The sequence below is a fragment of the Athene cunicularia genome (assembly GCF_003259725.1).
Source record: "Athene cunicularia isolate RWA chromosome 8 unlocalized genomic scaffold, athCun1 chr8_part1, whole genome shotgun sequence".
In the NCBI taxonomy this organism is placed as follows: Eukaryota; Metazoa; Chordata; class Aves; order Strigiformes; family Strigidae; genus Athene; species Athene cunicularia.
In genome coordinates, this window is record NW_020799109.1 from 17482100 (window position 1) to 17507348 (window position 25249).

The 25249-nt window shown below is 36.5% G+C and overlaps 1 protein-coding gene across 5 annotated transcripts; it reads right to left on the reverse strand.

The window, feature by feature from the left end:
• KYAT3 (kynurenine aminotransferase 3) lies at window positions 1-25243 on the reverse strand. 5 transcript variants are annotated; one of them, XM_026853991.1, is made up of 14 exons: window positions 20897-21007; window positions 19268-19360; window positions 17692-17750; window positions 16310-16454; window positions 13218-13367; window positions 12384-12470; window positions 10881-11003; window positions 10675-10795; window positions 6657-6733; window positions 5718-5807; window positions 4902-5088; window positions 3801-3874; window positions 3274-3360; window positions 1-1866 (listed from the first exon to the last, which is right to left on the reverse strand). In XM_026853991.1, the coding sequence occupies exons 3-14, from the start codon at window positions 17745-17747 to the stop codon at window positions 1804-1806; spliced, it is 1260 nt and encodes a 419-aa protein (XP_026709792.1). In that variant the 5' UTR covers window positions 17748-17750; window positions 19268-19360; window positions 20897-21007; the 3' UTR covers window positions 1-1803. The 5 variants fall into 5 exon arrangements, with proteins under 5 accessions (XP_026709792.1, XP_026709793.1, XP_026709791.1 ...); XM_026853992.1 differs by having other exon boundaries at window positions 19268-19341; window positions 20897-21000; XM_026853990.1 differs by lacking the exon at window positions 19268-19360 and having other exon boundaries at window positions 20897-25243.
• Between the last annotated feature and the right edge of the window lie 6 nt (window positions 25244-25249).

Sequence of the window (25249 nt, forward strand, 5' to 3'; positions counted from 1 at the left end):
CAAAATTCAAGTATTTTATTATTTTGTATCATTTCAGAGGCTTAAGAAATTAGAACATTCTGATTCATATAAATCACACAAACATTTCATAGAAACCTATGATTTTACCATGTATTTATGCTAGAAAAATTTGCTTAATTTTATAAAAATTCACTTTTCAATTAAAGCAGCAAACTACTTTACATTTTCCTTTCCCTCTTAGTTCCTGCAACAGCACAGGTCTTGAGTGCAACTCACATAAACAGATTTTAAACTCCTTATAAAATAGAGTGTAGATTTCACAGAAATTTAATATCTTTTAAAAATAGTTCCTCTTGGAATTTAATGTAGGAATTCTCACATGAAATTCATGCTGAAATTTCAGTTAAGTTATTTTAATTATTAAATTGATTCTTCTACATGAAGACTGCACACCACCTTAAAAATACCAGGCAACCATCTTCTGGCAAGATGTAGGGAATGGCAGTGCACGACAGCTACAAAGACTATGGAAGTCCCAGCTACTGGACTCCCAAAATCTCAAGAACTAATGAAAAAGTCTAGCAGCTTTCTCACAGCCCAGTTTCTATGCTTTTTTTTTAGGCCCTGGCCATGGTCAGTCTGATGGATCCAGCTGTGTGATCACAGAATGAGTAAAACACCCACAAAACTAGTTACTGAATTTGTTCAGGCTTTCCACTATAAGGCCTGAGAGAAGAATACAGAAACAACATGGAGAACAAAATACACAACCTTAAAAGGTTACCTACCTGGATAGCTTCTGATAGTGGGAAACCCACCCACGGATGAAAAGATCTCAGAGAAAACTGATACAGGAAGCAACTAGAAAGGAATTCTCCATACTGATCACTTTTGGAACAGGCCTTTATCAGCTGAGCTTGAAACAAAGTTAGTTGAGCTCTGTAGCACAGTATTAGGCACATCTCTGTGGTGCCCCTAGGTCTAATGAGTTTGAAATAAGTTTGGTGTGAAGTTACCAAAGTTGTGAACATGGTAAGAAAAAGGATGACAGGATTAATTATGTCACAGTACATCTGATTGTGAAGGAGCCTCTAAAGCAAAGTCTTCTATCTTGCTTTGTAGATTCATCTGTGCAATCAATAAATAAATAGGTAGATGTGGTTAAATAGAATTCCTATTCTAGATGCCACTGTTATAATTTTATTGAGGACTGAATACTTTCAGAACAGCACACATGACTATTGTGGGAAGATAAAATAGTAATTATGCAACTTAGCACTTTTCAATCTTGCCTATAGTATAAACACTTGTACTGATTTCATTCAATCACTTTATTTAAACTGATGTAATTTGTGCATAGACAGGGTAGGCAGGTATGTATGTAGAAAGTCACTGCAATTATCTAATATAAGGCATATCTTAATTTTCCTCCACTGCAGGCTATTGGGTTTCATAAACCACGATGTTTAAATCTCGCCCCTAGTTCCTATACTATCTCATACCAAAAACTTTCTCCACGTCTTTCTTGTAAGTTTTAAAATACCTATATTATCTATTTATTTTACAGAGAGTCCTACAAATTTTGTCTTTCAGTCAAACAAGTAAATCCAATAGATTTTTTTAGGAAAAAAGTAACTTAATTTAAAAAGACTGAAAATAACCTCTGAGTAGCGTTACACATATTTCAATAAATCACTGTTTTAACCTCGGCAGGTGGCAGCACAAAGTTATTTACTATGTCATATTAATTCTGTACTGTATTAAGTAATTTGTTTTTAAATTTGCAATTAAAAAACCCTACTATTAGATAATTATACTAGATGGAAGAGTTAATAAGAAAAATCAGGCTGTCTGTTTATTCCAGTTCTTCAGGATCACTTCAGCTGCATCTAGTGTGCTGTCCTTCTGCAAAACAAGGAATATCACTATTACTGCAAGTATGGAGTTCTTGAAAAGAGAGTAGCAGTCATGATTATATCATCCCAAATCAATATTTTGCAGTTTCACTTGCATCCTGTAAATATCTGTCAGCCAGGTTTTTTTTCATTAACAGTTATAGCTACAAATCTAGACTACACAAAAAATTCAATGCTGATTCCTTGCAAATATTTATTAGGTATATTTAAAAGATAACATATTTTCTCAGCTTTCATACTATCAAATTTAATGAAAGCAATACTTCTTACATAAATGCCTGGCATTTATGCCATGATGTACTTGGCAGCTCTATACTGGATATGTGCAAGCAGTTTCCTGATCTTTATGTATACAGTTGGGATTTTTAAATCTCCGTGCCACAAAGTTATGCTGTGGACTACTTAAACATAATCCCTCTAAATATGGGTAATCTATCCACTGTCCAGTTGTGTGGCTTGGCTACAACCTGGTGAGTCATACAAGTAGTCATAAACTTGACATGATAAGTGCTGTTTATCCTGGGCAAGCCACATTTACAACCAGCAAGTTTCATCCTGGTTGTTACTGGCTCAGTTTATATCACAGTCTTTACATCTCATCAAAAGAGCTAAAGAACGCAAGCAGAAATTCCCCTTCATTACTGGTTCAAGCTAAGGCTCCTATCTTTATACTCAACAGTTAAGGAGTTGCACATGTTCTATTATGCTGACTCCGTTACAGAACAATCAGGAAACATCTTAGGGCTGCAGCCTTATCAAAGCCCATGTACCTGTCCCCAAAGTCTTTCAGTCTTTTCAAGAACAGATTCAGCAGGAGGAAGAATACACAAAAAGGAGATGCTCACAAAATGGCAGCCAGTCAATTTACAAAAAAGAAACAGGTAAGAAAACTTCCCGTGTCTTTGTCTTCTTTTGTAGTTTGGAACTTGTGTGAAACCCTACATATTTTCAGGTAAGTGGGCTGAATTTGAAGGTGACCACTTCACTGGTTTTGCTGTTGGAAACTGTATGGGCATGGGGTATACCACCTTGCTATACAATTATTCTCTGCTCTGGATTATAGAATTCACCTTAACTGATAACGTACTGTGTCATTCATTTTCACCACTGGTCAAGAATGTTTTTAAAAATCAATAGAGTAAGCTAAAAAGGCCTCCCCGCCCAGTTGTTTTCTGCCAGTTGCCCTTCTTTGCCATGCCACCTACATTTATGGTTTAAAGTCCCTCAGCAAAATGACGGTTGAAGTTACTTCATGCTGAATTTTACATCAAGCTAACTTTCTGTTTACTAAACCATCCAACTCAGGAGAACCTGGGCAAAATGTATCAGTCTCTTGCAGATTTCCATACTGCACTGGTTTTTAGGAGTCTTAAGTCTGCCCAGGACACAAATTTACCTTAATGAAGCAAAAACGTATATATTTTTCAAACTGCCTTTTTGTCTCAGGACCACAGAATGCTGAAAGAGGAATTGCTGACAGCTTCTGAAATATAAAACAGAAATATTATTTATTTTACATATGTATAAAAAAATCTGGTTTAAGCGTGATGATTTTACTATTCCATTTCTAGAACTCTCCCTCCCAACATGTGAGAGAAAGATAAGATTTGGTTTTGTATGCCCTAGCTAGGCTTAACTAAATTCAAACTACTTTTCTTAGGTAAAACATTTCAAAGGTACTTTTGTACAACTAGCATTTAAGCATGCTGAAAGAAAAGTGCTGGGCCCTAACACAAATCTACAGGATACCTTCTCAGCATATTTAGCAGTATTTTAGCCACAACATTATCAGCAGTTACTATAAACACCAATAATATTTTTAATGGAATATCTCTACTGTGTTATTTAATAAGCACAGTTGCACTGCTCTTGATTTCAATAGAAAAGCATTTCTAAAACTGGAGTATGACTAAGACACCCTACCTTAGATGTTATCATCCATCTGACAAATTTATAATCATATGGTTGTTTCTCATCTACATCAGAGAGATCCACATCTAAAAAAAATAAATTTAAACCAAACATGTAGAATTTCCTAGACTCCATTGGGAAGGCAGCACTTAATTAACAGCACTTTATTATAGTTAATATTTAAGAATAAATATGTATGCTTTTATTTTAAAATATAATGAAAACATTATACTATAACAATTAAAATAGGCCAACAGATTGAAACTTTCCATTCTGACCTAAGCACTTTCTTTCCATTCAAAGCAAATGTACCTTGGAAGAAAGCCATGCAGTACTCCTGAGTCCTCAAGTCTGGGTTATTAAGGGATCAGGACTGTGGAGGCTACAAAAGAGTGCATTTACTGCATGGATAGCAATAATCACTGCAACTGCAGTTTTCTCATCTGTGAAACTGTGGTATCTAAAACTTTCTGAAGCACAGTAGCACTGCAAGGTCCAGCTGTGTTTAAACATTTCTGTGCAAATGACAAGTGCCATTAGGACCAGTTAGTGAAAAATGGGGAACTACAAAATATTCCCATGGGAATTCTTCCTCCAAAGTTACCAGAACCTGAATTTTCAAAAGGTTTGGTAAATCTTTGTAGTATTTTACAGTGTTTAGAAATCAGAATGCCTCAAAGAGCCTTCATGGTATCACTTCAGATTAAAAAAAAAAAACAAAAAAAAACCCAACAAACCAACAAAATAGAAAGGGGAAAGTACAAATGGTATGAACCCAGGATATTAAGCCAGGTGCTTGGCTCTCAGACTTTTTCATACTCATAGACCTTTTGAAAATAGAAATTTTTATTCACATCCTTTATCCTCCCTAAAACCGTGTCAAAGCTTTGTAAAACACGGACAGTAGTTAGGATCACAAACAAAGGCTTTGCTGCAGCTAATAAGATCTGTCTCCCAGGCTAAGGTCAAACAGAAAATTTCAGTCCCAGTAAGTACTTCTGACAACATTATGCAAACATGAAATGAGAATATCTTTTAAAATGAAAGTTGCATTTTCAGATTAACTCTAATATTTGCTTTTCACATCCTTTTAAATAAATATTATATACTAACTTAATGTAGAAACATCAACAATCATAAAGTATCCTCCATCGGGAATGACAGGCTTCAGTCCAGCTTCTTGAAGTAGCTGAGCCATCCGATCACGCTTGCTTTCCAGCTCTCGAGACAGCGAGTAAAAATAGCAGTCTGGGTCATCCATGCGTTTATAGTCTATCCCAAATGCTTGTGCCAAAGCCTCCTGGAAACATAATCAATGTTCAAAGTACTCACGGACACTCAGTAAACTCACAGACACACACTTCCTATGAAATCACATGGATTTTTCTTCAATTCTGGCCCTTATTAAGCAAACTGGCATATAAAAATTACACAAGGAATGTCCAAGTGTGTAATCTGTTTGTTACTTTGTGCTGTGACAACCCCAAAGCATCCAATCATTTGCTAGGCATTAATCATATATAGAAGTCACAGTCCTTGAAACAAGTGTTTAAAATCTGAATTGAAGCTACGTTTAAATTACTGATAATAACGTATCATGGATAATATAAACTAGTAGACAGAGATAATGCTCAGTAAAGCAAGACCTTATTGCAGCAACTTTTATTTGTATTTGCTAGGAAACCACTAAGATTTTCATATTTTATACAAGAAACAGCAGTTTGTAGATGAAAGAAGAAAGAATCTGCAAGACTGATTTTTGGTTTTTTAAATACCTGGTGAGCTGATCAAACCTGTCTCCTCTTCTTGCACCCCATAATATATATTTTGACAACTAAAAATTCATTGTTGTGATTGTTGTTTTATTACAGTGAGGCCTACAGTTCTCCTACACCAGAAAATAACTTCCTCTGCTCCATCTATACCTACCTGTAATGGAGTTGGGCAAGTGTACAGTGTATTTTGGTGAACAACTTGCAAATGCTTGATCAGGTTCTGGGGGCCAATAGACCAACCAAGCTAAGGGAAGAAAGCATGCATATGTTATACTTACAGCAGCGGTGTTACTAAAAATTAACAAAGAATTAAAATTAGCCAATGTCTCAAGTTTTCTATTTTAAGAATTGGTAGTGAATTTCTAGTGAATTGATAAAGAATTAAGAAAAGAACTGGTTTACACAAAGTTTGCTGAATGATGCCATTTAAAAAAGTCTAGATCCCTATCTCTCATAGGGTACTGAGCATACTTTTAACTTTTCATATAACCAAGTTTATTAATCAAACTAAGCATTTATTAGGAATGTTATTTCTAATTGTTTTAGAATCTATTCATCTCAAGTCTCTGTCAAAGGTGGTTTGTGTCAAAAGCTCACTACTGAATTGTATGTGTCAGTTCAGTTTGAACACAGGTGATGAAGAAGAAAGAATTTCACTGACAAACTGTTAAATATTTTTGTTTACTTTCTGATAGGTATTTTAAAGCCAAGCAAAATATTGTCATTAAATATTTTACAGAAATATAAGCCATTCCAAATCATACCATTATCACAATCTGAAAATATCACCACAAAACTGGAAAGTTGAAGTATGATAATATCCATATTTTCTCCAAGAATCTTGACTAGTTTTGAACAAATCATACTATGTTTATTTTTTTAGTATTGTTTTCTCACATGAGCTTATTAATCAAGAGCAAGAAGATAATTAAAACACGAGTGTTCAAGACAGGTAAAACTGAAAGCTATTTTTCATGTTTTGGAGACACTGAGATTTGCCAGAAGACAGGTCATAAAAACAGAGACTTTTTCAGTGTAATAAATGCATTCTATTATATAAATAACTGCACTCTTTTATATTAATTCTTCTTACCTTCCAGCCAGTTACACTATATGTTTTTCCAGCACTTCCTATAGTTACTGTTCTTTCCCACATACCTGGCAACGTAGCTGTATATAAAATAAAATTAATTGAGTACAGGTGCGCTCACATAATTCCATGCAGTTAGAACAACCGTACTGCCCCTAGTTCAGAGCTATATGTTGATATATCACTGCAGCATATTAAGCAAGCAACAAGAATATTCTAAATTCATAGCAATTGTAACAAATGAGAAGGGATATATGGGCCAGTGCTTTTTGGCATGAAAAGAACATAAGGATTAATAAAAGGAGAATGAAGAGGCAGAAAATGAAAGGCATAGTTTGTGAGAAGTACATGTTAGCTATCCTCAGCTAAAATGCATAATTATTCATAAGAAAGATACAATCTGAGAAGTGGCTACCCATTCATCTCAAGACAGCATTATTTCTGATGCCTGATAATAGCACCATATACAACATTAACTCACGCACTGCAAGCCGTTTTAATAGAATTGTCCAGTTCAGTGTCACTGGCCATCTCGGACATCAGAGAAAGAAAAGAATTACTAAGACTTCTAACCCAGAACCAAACACCATAAGAATCAGAAAACTAGCAGAGTGAGTAAATAAATTGTTTTGTTATATAACTTGAACATGCCTGGGACTGACTGACAATAGCGGCTAGCTAAGGATCTCTCCAGAGATTAAGGGATGCATGCAGGCCTATCTGTGTATCTGGTAGGAAACCAAAATTCCTTGTTTCCTTTCCAAGGAGAGACAGAGCAAAGGTCTCTTCCTATAGTTTGCAAATTTTTTTCTGTACACTGCTTCAAGGGAGCTCTATTTGGACTCTTTAACTTAATTCCTTTTCAACAGAAACAGATAAATCAAAACACACTTAAGTCTGAGACACAAAGAAAGACAAGGTTATATCACTACTGAAATTACAGTGGTCAACAACATCCAGCTCCACCTCATTTGTACATGAGAACCACTACCAATGAATCTGTCAATTGTTAAATCCCCTCTCTGGGGAAACCAAAGTTTTTTCCAAATAAAACCACGGCATTTCATAAGGAAGTTTTTGCAGCAGTTATCCGCATTAGATATGGTATAAGCCTTTGCAGTTACTTGAAAACATGTATTATATTTTTTTGAGCACACTTGCCAAGAAAAGAAACAAGCCAGCAGGAAAGAAACTCGTATTTCTATTCGCCCACCCATATTCACTCAACTGCTGTGACCCTGAAAACAAAAAGGCAGCTGAACAGATGCATCTTCTAGCTAGCTAGGTTAAGAGTATAGATCACTTCCTAAAGACAACCAAACTATCTCTCACGGACTGCAAAAAGAATGGAATTTCAAAGCTAATGGCCTCTAGAGAGACTGTTTTGCCACACAGTCATAGGTATTTGACCTTGGAGATAGAATGTAACAGCATTTCAAACCATAGCAGCCGCAAAGGGGCACAGTGGAAGAAGCAGCTCCATTGCTTTTACAAGCAGCAAGTTTTAAATAGGGAAAATCCTCTGTGCCATATGGCAACATCATTATATGACACCATAACCAAGTCTGACTACAATTTAAAAACTAATGAAGTGCAAGCTAACACATATAATAAGCCTCTTACCTGGGATAGCACTCAGCTTGTTGAGAGGCTCATTCAGAATTCTCAGTTATGAGATGCAATCTCTAAATCTGCCAGTGCAACCCTAATCACTACTTAGAGGAGGTCCATGGTTTTAAGGAAGTCAGATAATGATGAGAAACATGATGGAGTGCTCTATACTACATAAAACTACTTCAGTGATAGCACAAAGAGGGTACTAATTTTATGATCTGTGGCTAGCAACCCCTGTTAAATTGTATCAAGGAACCACCATCAGACCCTGTAAATTTATGCAACATCCATGTTTCATCTCTCAAAAAGTATCATTGCATTTGATGGAATATGTAGAGGTTAATATGGAAACACAAGAGGTTTTAAATAGTAAAATAACATTCTTTTTTTCTTCTTGTATTATCTTTTGTATACTTAAAAAAAAAGTAGTCTAAGAAACTTAAGTTAAAATGAGCAGACCTGGTTTCTTTTACTGAAATAATGCCATTGCTTATAGTGTTACCCTGAAGGTTTGTTTTATAGTCATTTTAACACTAAAGGTGATATCATGGGATCTGTTAGATAATATATACCTAAACCTAGCTAACTGTCCAAGCTTTAACTTGCATTATCATCAAACAATATTTTTACATTTTAGGCTAGACTAGAGAATGCTTTTTGTTCAGCTGGAAATATTTTGGTTTGAAACATTAAAATGACAATACCGACACTAACAATCAATAGAGTTACTGTGTCTTAAGAATTCACCACCTGTCCACTAAGACAAAATGTAACTGACAACATGAGTGTTCTGACCTGCTCCCATGGCAAAGGACAGTGGATTACCTTACACCGCCCACAGAGATTTTCATTCAGAGGATGGCTATTTGCATGATCCACCTGCTAAGCCATGAAGAAGGCATTAATTTAACTCATTTTACTTTGCAATTGGGACACGATAAGCCACACATGATCAGTTACTGTGGTAACTTGTTAAAATGCACTAACTCAGATTACTATCACATGAATGTACCCAAAACGTTCCCCTTCTTCTATGTCTGAAGGTCTCCGAGAAGGTGTCACTATCAAGGCACCACAACAGCCATGAAATTAGGCTACTTTCAAAACAGACTCATAGCCTATGTGTGGCCAGTACAATCACCTGTATGATCAGCAACTGTGTACTGAGCTAGTAAGTATTGCAAGGCTATTTAGATATAATTTCTTTTTTATTATTTATAAGATTCAGTTTTTACAGTGATGTAGCCCCCACTAATGGAAAGTTTCTTGTATTGCCACTCTACATATATGGAATTGAAGTGTAGAAGCAGTTATTCAGTGTTCAACCAGCTGTAGAACCAGGAAAAAAAGCTAAGCTTTTTCATGTCTGTGTATTTATGTCTCTTGATTTCACTGTTTAATCTCAACTAGATGTCTCTGTTGCACACAACTGAAATGTACCTTCATTATGACAATATCACAACAGATACCTCATGCAAGATGAACATGCATCAGAAACAAAACATCTGTACATGCAAGAAGGAAGTTTTGGACTTTAGCCAGCTCAAATACATCAGCAGATCCAAACCAAGACCACCATACTAGAAACTTTTACATAAATGCTTAGCTGTAGCATTATAAGATTGGGGAAGGAGTTCAGTAACCTGCACTATATTCACTTGTTCTAAGACAGTGGGAGTGATTCCACTAACTTCAGTGAAACTTGGATGAAGAAGTAAAACAAGAGGGACAGGAACATAAGATCCTAATCGGTTTTCTGGTTTGTTCTTGTAATGGTGCTTTACCCCTGTGACTTGAGCGTGCTTTCTCACTGCCCATGAAGTGACTTACTTCACTGAATTCAACGACCATTATTCAACAATGTCTCTGCACTTTGGAGGGACAGTGTTCATGCACTATCTCCACATCAACCTTTACACTTTTTTTTGTTTTCTTTTTATAAGTAGTGGAGCAAAAATAACTGTGTTCCACATTATGCATTTTCTTCATTGATTATCTCTACAGTGCTTTGAGAAGGAAGTTTTAATCCATGTTCCTTCTATTAGTTCTTCATTAAAGCACAGTCCCATATACATACAAGAATAGCAGTTATATTTGTCATGGTCAACAAAGTAATTGAATAAGGACGGGATATTCAGATGAACATAACTGATTTATTGACATCAGTCCCACTAGTTTATATGGATATCTGGTCCAAAGTTACTAAGGAGTTTTTGGAAACTCTATTTGGAAATTACTCTTTAAAATATTTTTCATAAGAGAAAGGGGGTCTCCTTCTTAAGAGTATAAACATTGTAAAATAGTTAAATCTTGACATCTGAGCTCCTTCCAGCAACCGTTATCTTTGAGAGGCATGTTTACAATATCATTCCACAACCATTTCTAAGATGCCACAAAAAATCAGTACCTATTTTAATGTGTTTATTTCCTTTATACACCAGCCATTCATACACCTCATCGCTGATGCACAGGGTATCATGTTTAATACAGAGATCAGCTATTACTTGGAGCTCTTCTCTGTTAAATACCTGGGATACAAGGAAGGGACAATGCATTAATCATAGTATTTAAGGCATACTATGAAATTACAGTAGTGTTAAAGCAGACTCTTACCTTGCCTATAGGGTTGTGCGGGGTATTCAAAATAATTGCTTTTGTTTTGGAATTAAATTTATTTGCAAGTTCAGCAGGATCTAAGACCCAATCAGCACTAGATGCAGAGTTTCCATCATTTTTCTAAAAATCAACACAACAAATTTATGCATTACTTGAATACAACATATTACAGCCTAAACTGAGATGCACAACATATCACCCTCAGACACTTTCATAACCATACTTGACAACCTATCCAATCTGTCCTGCTCTCCTGGGAAAAGGCACTTCTAGGAACAGGCAGGGAGACTAAGAGCAAGTTAGATTATTATGACAGTGGCTGTCCTCTCCTGGCCACTGTCTGTCTTAAAGCTTCCCCAGGAATTGGTTTCCAGGATCTGGTTTCCCACATGCTGATTATAACATTGTGCAATGCAGGAAGCCCCGTCACATGACAGGAGAGTTTACGGCCTTCTCAGACACTACAAGTGTGTGCATGCTTGGCTGGAAATATTGATCACCACTGGAGAGATTCAAGTTTTCTTCCTCCTTGTCCATATGAAAATGGTCAAACAGTTAAAAATCTGCACCACTGAGGCTCTGGAGTTGCTGTGGTATTACACACCAACAACAGAAGTTTGGGCCAATTGCTACAAAGAACAAAGAGCATGGTCACACTAACTTGCTGACACCTGCACATTATGAGGAGAGTGACAGACCAAAACCAAGGGTATGAAACAGAAAATACTTGGAGAAACCCATCACTGAAAACATCCCTAGAAGGAGGGCACCCAGAGGAACAGTCTCATCTACCCCCACTGCAGTCCCAGAGGTTTTGTCACTCTGTTTTTCTGATTTCATGATGCTTGTGCAACAGTTCTGCCTAAAGAGCCCCTCAGCCTTCCCCATGCAAGGCTGCCAGTCACCCAAGGCAACGGTAACAGGATCAATTGCATCCAGAATAATCCTTGCAAGCTGCCAGCATAATGCCAGCAGTACCAATCTGAAAATTACCCCATACCAAAATTATTCTTTTTTACCAATAAAGGAAACAGTAATTCTCATATGTATAGCAAATATGTCTACTGCCTGATAGCTCCTTATTTAGTAAGCAGATTCTGAAAAAGAAAATTTATTCTGTCATTGTAGGAGTTGCTGAAGGGATCAGAAACCAAATCTTTTGAAAACCAGCAAATACAGAAATTGCACTGATATGTGATCCTCATTCCTTTACTTCACTGAAAACATTCTCTGATGACATCCAAAAAAGAAATTTTGATCAGCTTTCAGAATGCACAAATGAAAGTAAATGAGAAACATTGTCTGACCTTCTCGAACACTAATAAAATATTCTATCTGCTTTGGATTATCATTATCTTAGACTTACACTATAGCAATCTATCTCATTTTTTTATAATTGGATATTATGAAAAATTGTACAGAAAAGCATCGCCTAGAAGGTGTTCAAACTGTATTGAGTATGGATGAGAAATTTTATGAGATAAATAAAAAGCTACTCACATATCTCAGTGGGATAAAAACGGGCTTTGCACCCGCCATCTTTACCATTGGTTCATAACAGTCATAAAACGGCTCTATTATTATTACCTGAAATTACAATCATCAGTATCAGAAGCAGAGAATTTACTGTGCAAGATACCATCATATTTCCAGACTTACTTTGGTGGTATAACTTGATAATGTTTCTGGCACTCCTTCCTGATCTAACATTGCAGAATATTCCTCTTTTTAGAGCATCATATAACAATGTCCTCTGTCTAAGTATGATAAGCACTACTCATTTTTGAAAACACACACGGACTGTTCTTCTACAGTTACGCATTACAACTATTAAGATATAATATTAGAATGTTTGGGTCCTGCACACATATATGAAAGCTCAAGACAAAGATGCAAAGATGGGAGATAGCAACAGCAAATTGTTGAACCACAGTACAGCTACCCTAATTCTGTTCAAGAAATTCCAGGATTTCCAAGTACCTACAAATCTCAGAAGTACAACTTAAGTCCTCAAATTTTATCAGAAGAAAATTTTCAGGTAGAAAAAAAGACAAATTCAAGAAAAATTGCATAGAGGCTAGACAATAGGGGGAAAAAAAATCACAAAAACCAAACCCAAAGGCTAATAGCAGAGAACTGTTACAAAAAGAGAGAAGTGAATATTGGAGCAACAGAAAAGGAAAAAAAGATACAGATGAGAATACATTATATAAGCAAAACCAACAAAACACTGAAAGCAAAATGCATGAAAACACAAAAAGTTCATGTCTACTACGGATACAGATATCCCCCCCCAAATATTTCAGTATTTGAATATTTCAAATAAAATCTTACTTCGTCTCCTTCTTCAATTAACGCTTGTATTGTACTAAAGAGAGACCCATAAGCTCCCACAGTCACCAGGATATCTGTGAAAGGATCAATCTTTCTTCCACAAACTCTCTCGTACACTTGAGACAAGGCTTTCACCAGTGACGGATGTCCCTGTTCAAAGCAAACAAATGCAACTGATTGGTGTGTTCCTGACAACGTACAATGCCTGTTTGGGGTTTTTTTCCACATATATCAATATAATACATTTTGAAATAGAAAAATACAAGATGAGCCCTCAGTGTTAATGGCTGTTGACAGGTAGCATGGTTTAAAGTTTTTCCACATTAGGGAAGAAAAGTGGTTTCAATTTATTCATATCTACTAGGAAATTATTTTTGTGTATCTGATGCTTTTTTAATTTCTATCTTATTATCACATCTCAGAATAGCTCCAGGTAGCTTACAGGAGAGCTAGGACAAGAGACAGGGAGAAAGGAATACTCTGATACCAATTCATCTTCACCTCCTTTAGAGTCTCTTTCCCACCTGCCCATATCTCTGTCTGAAGCTCCTTCTGTTTCCTTCCTTATCTTTCAACTAAAAATTATTTGGTGCAAGGGAAATCTTTTTATTCTGTTTATATAATGCCGATAAACAGCACTTGTGATCAGAATGATGATTCATATAGTTATATCTCAAATCTCAGAGCACCATTCATCATTTGTGTCCCCTACAGGAACATGGTGGTTAACATACTCCTCTCAAAATGTACAAACAACACGAAAACAAACATGCAACAAAGATCATATACAATATGGAAATAAGGAGGCACAATTCTGTTTACTCAGGAAGACTATAGGTTTTCTGCTGTGAAAATCTTCTTTCACTTTGGATACTTGGTAGAAATAGAGAACTGCTCCTTGAGCAACGTAACTATATAACAAAAATCCTTCTCTAAAATATCAAACATTGTACCCCTACGCACAAGGCATAAAAATAATGAACCCTTGTGTAAACAAAAACATTAGCATAAATTAAGGCTTACATCATTGTTGATTCAAATGACAGCCATTTCTTGCCATGAGTGTGTCAACTACCCAGGAATGCTGCACCACCCAAGTCACGTTAGGCCACTCTAGAGGCCATAGTCCTACAGTCAGTGAGAAGCCCAAGCACCACAGAGAACCAAGACGACGTCTCAATTATTGGATGGATGTGTATCACTCAGAATCGTCCCTCCCATACTTGCTACCACAAATACTTGTGCTCAAAAACCTTAGAAGTGCAGAAGTTTGTAGAGGAAGTACAAAGTCTGAGGATGGGAATATTGGTAAAAATTCCTCTTTAGTTACTACTTACAGTAGAATACATGCATTGGGAAAACTATATTTATGTGAGAATCAGTCTGTGAATATCTGTCAGAAGGTAGACTGTAGCCCATTCTCTCTGTAACCTTTCCCCATGTGCCAAGGCTCCTCCAAAACTTCATCTGCCTGGTAAGCAAAGACTTTTCAGGTACCTTATTGTGGGTGATGAACATGCTAATGCTTACCTAAGAAGTTCACTAAATCCCAGCCATCTTGTGTGTGTGTGTCTGACAAAATAATTGCTTTATACTTTCAAGTTAATATATATTATTGAGAGAGGTTTTTATATATCTATACATATATAATCTCATACTTGCAGAGTCTTTGCACACAGCTAAAAGTGATTAAACAAAATGACCCAAAGAGGGATAGAATGAGACGAGAGTCATTGGGGATTTTTTTTTTAAATTTTCTTTCTGTTCTTGCCAGGGCCCTGAGTGACCTAATAGGCCTTAATGGCCCTGACTAGCCTCACCTGGGGCCCCTACCCAGAGCTCTACCTCTGGTCCAGGGGGTCCATTTAAGTGCTATGCAGTAGGGTTGCTGGTCTACAATTCAGTTACAGCCATGCCTGGACCTAACCATAAACCCTGTTAAATGTGGCCTCTACCTGTAGATTGATTTTTACAGCTTGACCTTAGACCTGCTGTGGCACCCTGGACCTGCCCAGTGATCACTGGGTTATGTCTAACTGTGGATAGCATTGCCAGGCCTGACCTATTCACTGACTTCCTGGCTTGACCTCAGGCTTAGCTCACCCCCGTGAGCTTGCCTAGGGATGTGGGCTGACCTCAGTCACGGTGTCTGGGCCTGCCTTGCTCAGGTACTATGGGACTGGGTCCAGGCTGCTGAGGCCTCCACTCTGCTTGCTGTAATAGCTTGTCCTTTAGGGAGCTGCAGGCCACCGCTGTTCCCTGATAGTTCTAATGCATGCAGATTCTCAGAGAACAGGCAAAAAGTTATGTTGGAAGGTATACACAATGATGTCCCAACTACCAACACAATTACTGACCTACTAGTCTGTCTATACAATGCTTTTCTATCACTGTTGCCTAATGTGGTCATCTAGAAAAGTATTAGATAGACTCCTTGGGGTCCTGTAGCAATCCTGACACATGATTTGCAGTTGGGCAATATGGTTTATCTTTACCACAAAATAAAAGAAAGACAAACCAAACAAGGAACTGGTCATACTAAAACAGTAATAGTCCACTTGAATATCCTGCCTTGGGCAATGGTAAATGCCACACACTCACACCCAACTCAGAACAAACTCCACAAGCCAACTTACAGAATCGGTACTGACTATCTTCTAGGGGCAAAAATAATCACTTCCTAATCTCCACTGAAATCTGCTAGATGTTATGGGTGAATCTTTTCTTGATCCTAGAAGCACTGTCTTAAGTGGTGTCAAGTATTTCTTTCTCATTCTACCATTATCATGTCTGGTTCATGTTTACACTGACCAAAATCAGAGGTAAATGTATAATTTACACTATTTAAACTATGACTTGAGTCTTCAAAGATAATCTATGCCGGATGTGCTCTACAATTTTGCTCTTGCTGAAGGAGTCTGCCTTGAAGAAGCCTACACAGAGGATGATCACTAGTAACAGATAAGGCTACAGATCAACTTAATTTCAGACATAACAGTATGACCTACAGATAAAACCAATTTAAATCAAAGTCAGTTTTCCCCTGTGGCATATTCTCCACTGCTTGGGTCCTCAAGCTCCACACTACTTACAAAGCCTCGTGTGTACTGGTTCAGTCTGTCAACTGCTGCTGCCTTTGCCAGCTCTTCTTTAACATAGTCTGGAGGGGATATATCAGGAAGGCCTTGACCAAGATTAACAATCGAGGGATCTGCTGCCACCTTTGTAAATTCAACCCTAAAGGGAAAAAAACACCTTAAAGTTAACATACCAGATAAAATTATCTTTTCCTTCATTAGCCTTAAAAGGCAAAAAAAAAAAGTATTTTACTTTGACAAATTCATAGCAGTGGAAACAGGTTTAAGCAGAGTGCTCACATGAAGAGATGAGGCTGAGACAATGGTAAGTAACCACAGGAGTCAGAGGGAACCCAGTAACAGGCTGACTTTCCGCATCCAGAGAATAGCTTTTCTGTCAGCAGAACTGTGCTCAGAGGTACACATGCATACACGGTAACTCTGGATATGGGCAGAAATGGAACACTACTCTCTTTGCAAAATGAAGTAGTCCTAATTAGAACAGGCACATTGAATGATTTAAAGGCTAGATTCTGTCAAGTGAAGATGTCATTTAAACTATTCAGTCACCTCAGTGTGCTTTTTTTTTTTTTTTTGTAATTTTAGGCAACAGACGGCTGTTTCAGGCTGTTCATTAACTGTTCCTAGTAGCCTGCCAGATACAAACGTTAGGATTCTTGAACAACCTTTTTTTCCTCCCTTCACAGGTAAGCTTTGCACTTTACCCTTTCCTCCCTATCTAAATGTTATCCAAACAAAGCATCAAACAAAAAAAAAAACCCACATAGCATCACAGTTCTGTCAAAAATTAATAAAAATTGCTAAAAATGAGTTTGAGGCTGGATGACCAAAACACCTTGTGCATATATATAGACACAAATATATACATACATCTAATTCAAGCCCAAAATAGTGTTTTTACTGACCAAAAAATATCCCATATTTACCACTGATAATACTGCTTTAAGACCAATTTAATACCTAGAAAGAAGTGTATTAAAAATAATTAGCTAAATTATAAAGACAAGTATAATGGCTTTAAAAAGAAATCGACTGATCTGGTAAACACAAATCAAGTGTAACTCAAATATATTATTCAACAAAAATAACATTTAAATTTGAAAGTCAGCTATACTACCATGCCGAAGAGTTATAATTGTCTTGCATGTTTTACTAGACAAAGACAAGCCCAAGCCTAACATTTAAAGCTCAAGAATAAGAATTAATTCACACCTTTAATAGAATTTGATTCACTGCTTCTAAGCAGGTACTGAATATATTTCAGCAAAGATAGAAATTGCTATGTACCTTCTTACTGGAAATAACTATCAATCTGGAAAGAAAATACATCAGCCAAAGACATTTTCTAAAATTTGCAGATATTTTCATGTACTTACCACACATTACTATCAAGGCCTTCAATTCGTCTTGTGTTTTTGTGTCTGAAGGTCATTGTCTGCAAGATCCAAATACACAGACAGAAGGTTTTTGTTAAGAAAGACAAAGTACTATATTGTTGGATTCTGCATGACAAACCCTCCTTCGTGCTTTCTCAAATATACCATTGCCAGCTGAATTCAGTAGTTATACAAAATTATAGACATGTTCTTTCATTAATGCTTCTATAATAGCTTGAATTCAGACTAACAAGAAAATATACAAAAATGTCCTAAATTCTCATTCATCATTATCTAAAGCCACTGAACTTTCAGCAAGGATGGAGCAGAGGCATAATTTAGCTCAATAGCTTTAAAAGATGACCTAAAAAGAAAAAATAGGGTACATACATTCTTTTTCTTTTCTATGATACACTAACAACTTAAAGACTGTTATTTCTAGCTCAGTTCCTGCTCAAACCAGTTTGGAAAGAGTGCATTTTTGATGTAATTTTATCTGTGAAATTGATGGGTAAGAGGAAAATAGAAAAGACATTTCCTATTTCATTCAGACTTTTAAAACTTTGAAGTATTTACTTACAGCACAGCAAAACCACATTAGAACATGTTTTTGCTGTATATTCAGACCTCCACTTAAGGTCTTGGAAAACTGCTTTAGGATAGACTTTCAATGAGTACTCTCTATAAAGGCATAGAAAAACTTATTGATAATTGTGGTGGTTTTAAATTCAAAAGAGAAAAGAAGCGGGGGGGAGGGGATGACACACGACAGGGACACGGACGGACCCAAAACCAGATTTATTTCTATGTGCAAACAAAAAAAAGTGCAAGCCCATTTCTATCTTTGTAAACCAGCTTGATACTGGAAAAAATTACATTGGAATTACGTAGTCTGTCAGTACTTCAGCCCCTCCTGTTTTTTGTCAGACTATTGATTTTAGTGACTTTTACCACTGCTAACTATTGTTATTGTCTGAAAGATTCAAAAACCATTGTCTAGCTACCATACTCTGAAAAGAACACGTCTACATTACCATTAAACTCCAAGTTTCAACTTTGAATCAATGGGAATAACTCATAGGAGAAATATTATGCAGGCATGTTTGCACTCAAGCTGTTTACAGTAATGAAGCTACCATACACAGAGTGATTTGATGAACAGGAAGCTATAAAATTAGACAGCTACTTCTCTGCTCATATGTCTTCTTCTACAGACCTGATTCTGACCTCATCTATGAAACACAAACACCAGAGGAATCAAGCACAGGACACCTTTTATTTGTCATAAGGAAGAAAACCATTAAGATAACTAGACAGGTGAAGTTGTACTTCTTCACACAGAACAAGAGGGAGTTAAGAGGGAATACTGACTAGGTAATCTGTACTATATCTATTTAAAAACATACATATGGTTTAGATGAATCCAATTTAAGTGTATGTCTTGGTAAATATCATTCATGTTTGGCTGTACTATATAAATACAATAACAGAGATACTACTTAGACTGAGCCACACACACACATCTCTTTTCACATGCTAGCATACTTCTCGTACTACAAGGAACAAGAAGTCTCACCTTGAATCCTTCCAGTTAATAATGAGAATTCTGTATGCTGCCATAGGTAAATTGGTTCCATTGACCAGCTCTTCCTGAAATTGTTTCAATTCGCTAAAAGTCAAAGGCTTATCAACTACAGGACTTTTATTAACTATAATGTAAATCTTAATTGCATTACATAACTTTTCCTAGCTAAAAGTTTACAAGTAAAATAAGACTTCACCTTACAACACTCATACTATTTTAAGTTTAAATATTTAATAATTCAAGTCTTCCTATTTATTTTTTCTTGTGCCTTGAAAATAGTTTTAAAACCAAATAGCTGGACCTGGATTAGTTTTCATATTCAGTTTACAGTGAGATTCAGGTCCAACCAATTAGCTGACATTTAAAATGATACCTTAAGTTGCATTCTTTCTCCAAGAAAGTCATAAGAATTCTTAAGACTCATTTTAGCCTAGTTTTATCATCACTTGATAACCTTCAAGCCATTTCTAGGTGTAGGGCTAGGATTTCTATGAGTTTAAGATCAGTGTTAAGCAGGAGAGGTATGTCTTCATCTAACTCTGACCTCCTATATTCCCTAACACTTTCTATCAGGGAAAGCACCTGACAAAGTCAGGTGCTGCTCCTATTTATCTTTCTTCCTAATACAAAGAAACTTCTGATTAAATTGAATGGCAATATGTTTAACAATGATAGAAGCAAATACTTTTACATGATGCACAATTAAATTGTGGAATTCAATGTCAAAAGCTACAACTGAAGCCCAGATCTTAAGAAAATTAAAAAAAAAAAAAGGATTAGATTTCAGCACTTTTAGTGAGATCATCCAACTCCATTAAATAGAATACAAATACAGCATATGAAAATCTGACTCAGGCAAAAGCTGACCTTCAAAGTGGTTTACATGCTAAAAGAAACTTCTCATATGGGCAAAATATGCTACAACTGTCCAGTATAATGGTTTGAACATCTGTTTTGAAGGATCTGACATGTGCCTTGGTTGACCCAAGCTGCTGACTAGATGAACTGTTCTGACCTGGGAACACAATTTACATTCCAGGGTTCTATATGCAATGCAGAGTGTGACCTCTAACCACCTACCATGTTGCAAAGCTCTATTTTCTCTCAGCAAAACTGGAAGACTTAAAATGAAGTTACACAATCTTATAAGCTGTTAAACTGGGAAGTTGAGAAAATTCTGTATAAAAAACAGTTTGAAGAACTTTATATACTCTGGTTTTGTAGCATCAAGAAGCACTACTACTCTCATTTCAATAAAAAAAACCTGAGATACGAATAAATTATCTTATCAAAAGTCTGTGAGACTGAACCTGCATCTCAAGCTCTAGTGCCCTAACAACTGGACAATCTTTCTGGCCTGATATGTGCTAGAAGTGACTTTAAAGACTGGAAAGGCTACACAAAGCAATAATTGACAAATTCTGTTATGCTAGTGTGGTTATATATTTGATTGATTCAAATATCTTACTTTATTCTTGATATTAAATGTTTGGATCAATGTAACAAGAAATAAAAAAAAAAACACAGCTAATGCATATATATTGGCAACATTGCAAAATTAGTTCCTCTCTAAAATATGGCATGAAATAATTTTATCTATGAAGCTGAAAGAATACTTACTGCAGAGGCTGAAAGTTTGATGGATCTGGAAAGCAAATCTGTTCGTAGTTGGTATGTTCTAATACCAAGGCAACAGAAGCTTCGTGAAGCAAAAAGCATGCCTGAATAAATGTGACCTGAAAAAAACTTACAGATTCCAGGAATGAGTTTCTACACATCACTAAGCAATTTTAAAAGATAAGATCCCTTTCTCTTCCCTTCAGTGATTTTGTTTCATTGAAATAAGTTCTAGTAAATTATTACCTTATCACATCTGTAAGCATAGAGGATGCAACTTTTTAACTAACAGCACTGCAAAATGTTTCTGAATATCATCTAGAAGGAAGATTTCCTCTATTTGACAGCACTGATCTTTTTTTCCTTGAATGACAGTTAAGCCTAAATGCAACTCAAGGTTCAAAGTCTCTCTTAGAATTGTTGTGAAAATGTATTTGTGTAATTAACATTGCTATTACAATTAGACAGAATAGAAAAAGAGCCCAATTTTTAAAAAGTCACAGAGCTGTAAAACTGGTGTCCTCTTTCAATTGTTTCAAATCAGGTATTCTGAAACTGGGATAATTAAGATTACCAGTCACACTGGAGAAGCAGGCCTACACACTTTAGATAATTATACTAAGTTTTGCCACAGTGACTTGGCAAACATGCCAGAAAACAGATAGTTAGAAATGACATTCTGTGTGGAGCAACAGATCATTCGCTGACTAGAGAAAATATGCCCTGCTAATCAATAACTATAAAAACAAGAAATGTACTTCAGGCAACTACTTCCAGAAAGTATTTTTAAATGTATATACTGGATGACATTCTCAAAATGACTGGAATGTTCAAGACAAAAACATGTAACCCATAGACCTATGTCAGATACACAGTAGCCACATCAGTATAATTATTAACTTTGTTTTCCATAGTTTACTCATTAAAGAACAGATAACCCCTGCTTCCCTTCAGACTTTGCTACCTGAAAGGGGAAAGAAAGCAAAAACAAAAGAAAACAATTAGTTCTATTAGAAACAAAGGAATGCTATTGCCTGTTAAAATAATACCATGCAAGCCTTGCAGGTAGATATAGAGAAGGTAATTCAAAATCAAAGTAAATTTTTTTTTTTTTCATTAAGAAAAATTGATTTAGTCCAACAAGAAAGTGTTCTTGACACTTTCAATGTAAACTAGGAGAAAAGGTTAACCAATGCTCTGTTTTAAGGATGCCTCATTGAATGAGTTAAGTTTTAAGTGTGTTGATTTCACCTTTCTCTTATTCCAGTGCTACAGTCAGTCTCAGTTCTGAAATTAGGGTCTTTCTCACACAGTGCTGAGTTGTAGCTAACTCAATGAGACCCTCGATAATGCCCATGTCATTCCATTGCACTTAGCAATCTGCAAGTATACAGGTCATAGATGCTTCCTTTAGAAAAAGAAACACTGGCAATTTCAATTCTGCAGGCCTGAGAACTAGCAAAAGCAAGCAGCAATTAAATCTTTGACACTAGTCAGCAGACAAAAAAGGACTCAAAAGAAATGTATCTGTTTAAAAAGACCTCTAAATACATTTTAAGTTACTTTTGATAACAGCACTTAGCATATTTGACATAATCTTTGATAAGAGCTACATGAAATCATGTAGACTGTGAAGGCCTCTATTTCTCTCCTCGTGTATGCTTACAAAAACTACTTATGTAACATACAGATACTATCTTAAAATGTGACTATAACAACAGCACTATTCTCTAGGAGTCAGACCAGAGACAGGATTACTCTTGCAGCACACTGCAAACACTTGCAGTAATTAGCACAGAGGGGCAAACATGCATATCTTTGCCTGTTTCATTTTATATTGAAGCGTAGCAAAATGAAGTAAAAAACTTGCAAATTTTACATAAAACTAACGTGCAACTTTTATAAGAAAAATGATTAACAGTTGTAAATATTTCTAGCATTAGTGTTATGCTGCACTAAAGACAGTGTGGTACTTGGCAAACCATTATTTGCCAGAAGGCAAATCATACAAAACCACAACATAGCAGAGGAGCAGTAGACCTGTATCACTGTGGCGTGGTCAATCTCTGCAAGTACCTGAAACAGCTGAAATGAAAAAATGATATCCACTCTTTAATACCAGAGAAATGTAGAAATTGTGAAAACTTTATGAGGAACATAATGGAAACAATACTTTGCTGAACAGCCTCAGTAAGGAACGTCAAAGAAAGCACTGGCATGTAACATTTGTCCCACTACATTTCAATCTTTGTGACACTCTGCCAGAGAATGCTGAACAGCATTTGTTCTCTCTCAAGAGCACTCAGAGACAACACTCCTGGCCACTAAATGGGAAAGCCTCCTATAAAATACTTTTATGACTTCTTTTTCTTTCTAAAAATACCTCTTCTCTCTTCTGCAACACTGAATACTTCCATTTAAGCTACTCTAGGAAGGAAAGGCAAAGGCCTCCTTAATATAGACAGATGCCCTACCACACTGATCTAAAAAAAAAAAAAGCAAGCTTTTTTTCTTCAAACACACAAATTCGCACTATAATTGTATATCACATGTTAATACATATCACAGGCTCAAGACAATTATTTTCTGTTACTTTTAGGGTAAGTACATATTTATTACCTCTGCTTTTTGGCAATGGCCAAGTATGTATAAGACATCTGTGAGATGTTTTATAATGTCCTAACATAAGGGGTTTTTATCAAGATAGAAAGTTTCTTCCAGCTCAGGAAAGTTACACAGTGCTAGGCAGCTAGAGAGGTACTGCAAACCCTGTTTCAACTCTCTTAAAAATTTGTAAGGTTCTTCAAACACAGAAAATGCACTGGTCTTTGTGGGGGAATGAAAAGATATTAATTTTTTTTCTTTCTTAGTCTTATTAATGTCTCTTTTTTCAATCTTGGAGCCAGGCATTGGCTTCTTGGCCAAGAGTCATGTCTGTTAAACTCAGAAATTAACAGTTAGGAATACTTTTCATCCCGTTCTAATTTTCAGTTCTCTGAAGCATTCATGCTTTAACTCGTAGTCAGTCCTCCTGGAATTCAGGCTTGCATACTCATTAACAGGAAAATGAACATGTTCCGGGGAAAAAGGACAACAAATGACTACTCCTGCAGCTTCCTATTCTTTTTAGGGGAGCAAGAAACAAGGATAGCTACCAAAAAGGTCAACACCGTAAATGTTTTTTAGTGGGGCTGGGAGGAAGACACATTCTGGTTGCTAATCTGATTTACACTCAGATTTGGTGATTTAAACCAGACTGGAAGATATAGTTAGACTTTGTCACGTGAACTCTATGAACACATCTGTGTGTTAACAATCATTTAGCTCATGCTGTGCTTTAGAACCACTCCAGCACAGATACAACCTCTGAGTTGCAGGCTCTTCTGCTCCCCGCAACAGCTGCCCAGCCTCCTGGTAATACTGACCTCAGATGCTGCTGTACCACTGGGGCATTTTATTAAAAATTATGTTTGTAATGATTTTTTTTTTTTTTCATCTGAAACTAAAGGCCAGACGCTGCTGTCCCTTCATTTTTGAGCTTCCATTATACCACCTCTATAAAAACAGCTTGAAAAACTTATGGTCAGATCCCTTAAGATGCTGCATTTTTTCCATGTAACAAGTAGTCTCATTTTACTGTGCATTCTTGGCAACGAACATTACTAGAAACACTGTAAGCCCATCAGCCACCACAATAATGTAAACGTAGTCCCTGTTATATTTGTGTTGTGTTTAATGTTTGTTGGATATGCAAACCTGGAAAATGTTACATCTCAGCTAAACTTTGTGAAGCCTTTGAAAGACTGGATGAAAGCTTTAGAGAAAGGGTACCACCTTACTAAGGCCTCTCTAAATCCTTTTCTTCTACCATCTAAAAAGTAATAAATGACACATCAAGCCAAACGAACTGTTGTTAAAATTGCTGGATTCAGGGGTGTGGGGTATCCTATTAAGGACGCTGAACTTCAAAACTGATGTATGTGAAGGATTTGTCATAGTACCCAATATTCTGTCATTTCTTTTTCCATAGTCTACATGGAACTGAGAAAACTGAGTGTGGAGAAATAAAATTTATGATCTGGAAAGAGGAAAGGGATGAGGTTGTGGGTTTTTTTTTTCTTCTTGTTTCCCCTCATATAGTACTTAGCCATTAAGCCACTTCCTATTGCATGTATGTCACTGACGTCCTGTACCCACGCTATTTTTGAACCCGAAGCACTCCGCGTGTGCAGCGCCACGTCTGAACGGCCAGACGCTGCCGGGCACAAGGAAACCCCCCTCCACCGCCGACAGCCCCGCGTTCAGCGGCAGGGAGGCGGCCGGGCACTCCGCGTTCACCGGGCCCACGGCACCGGC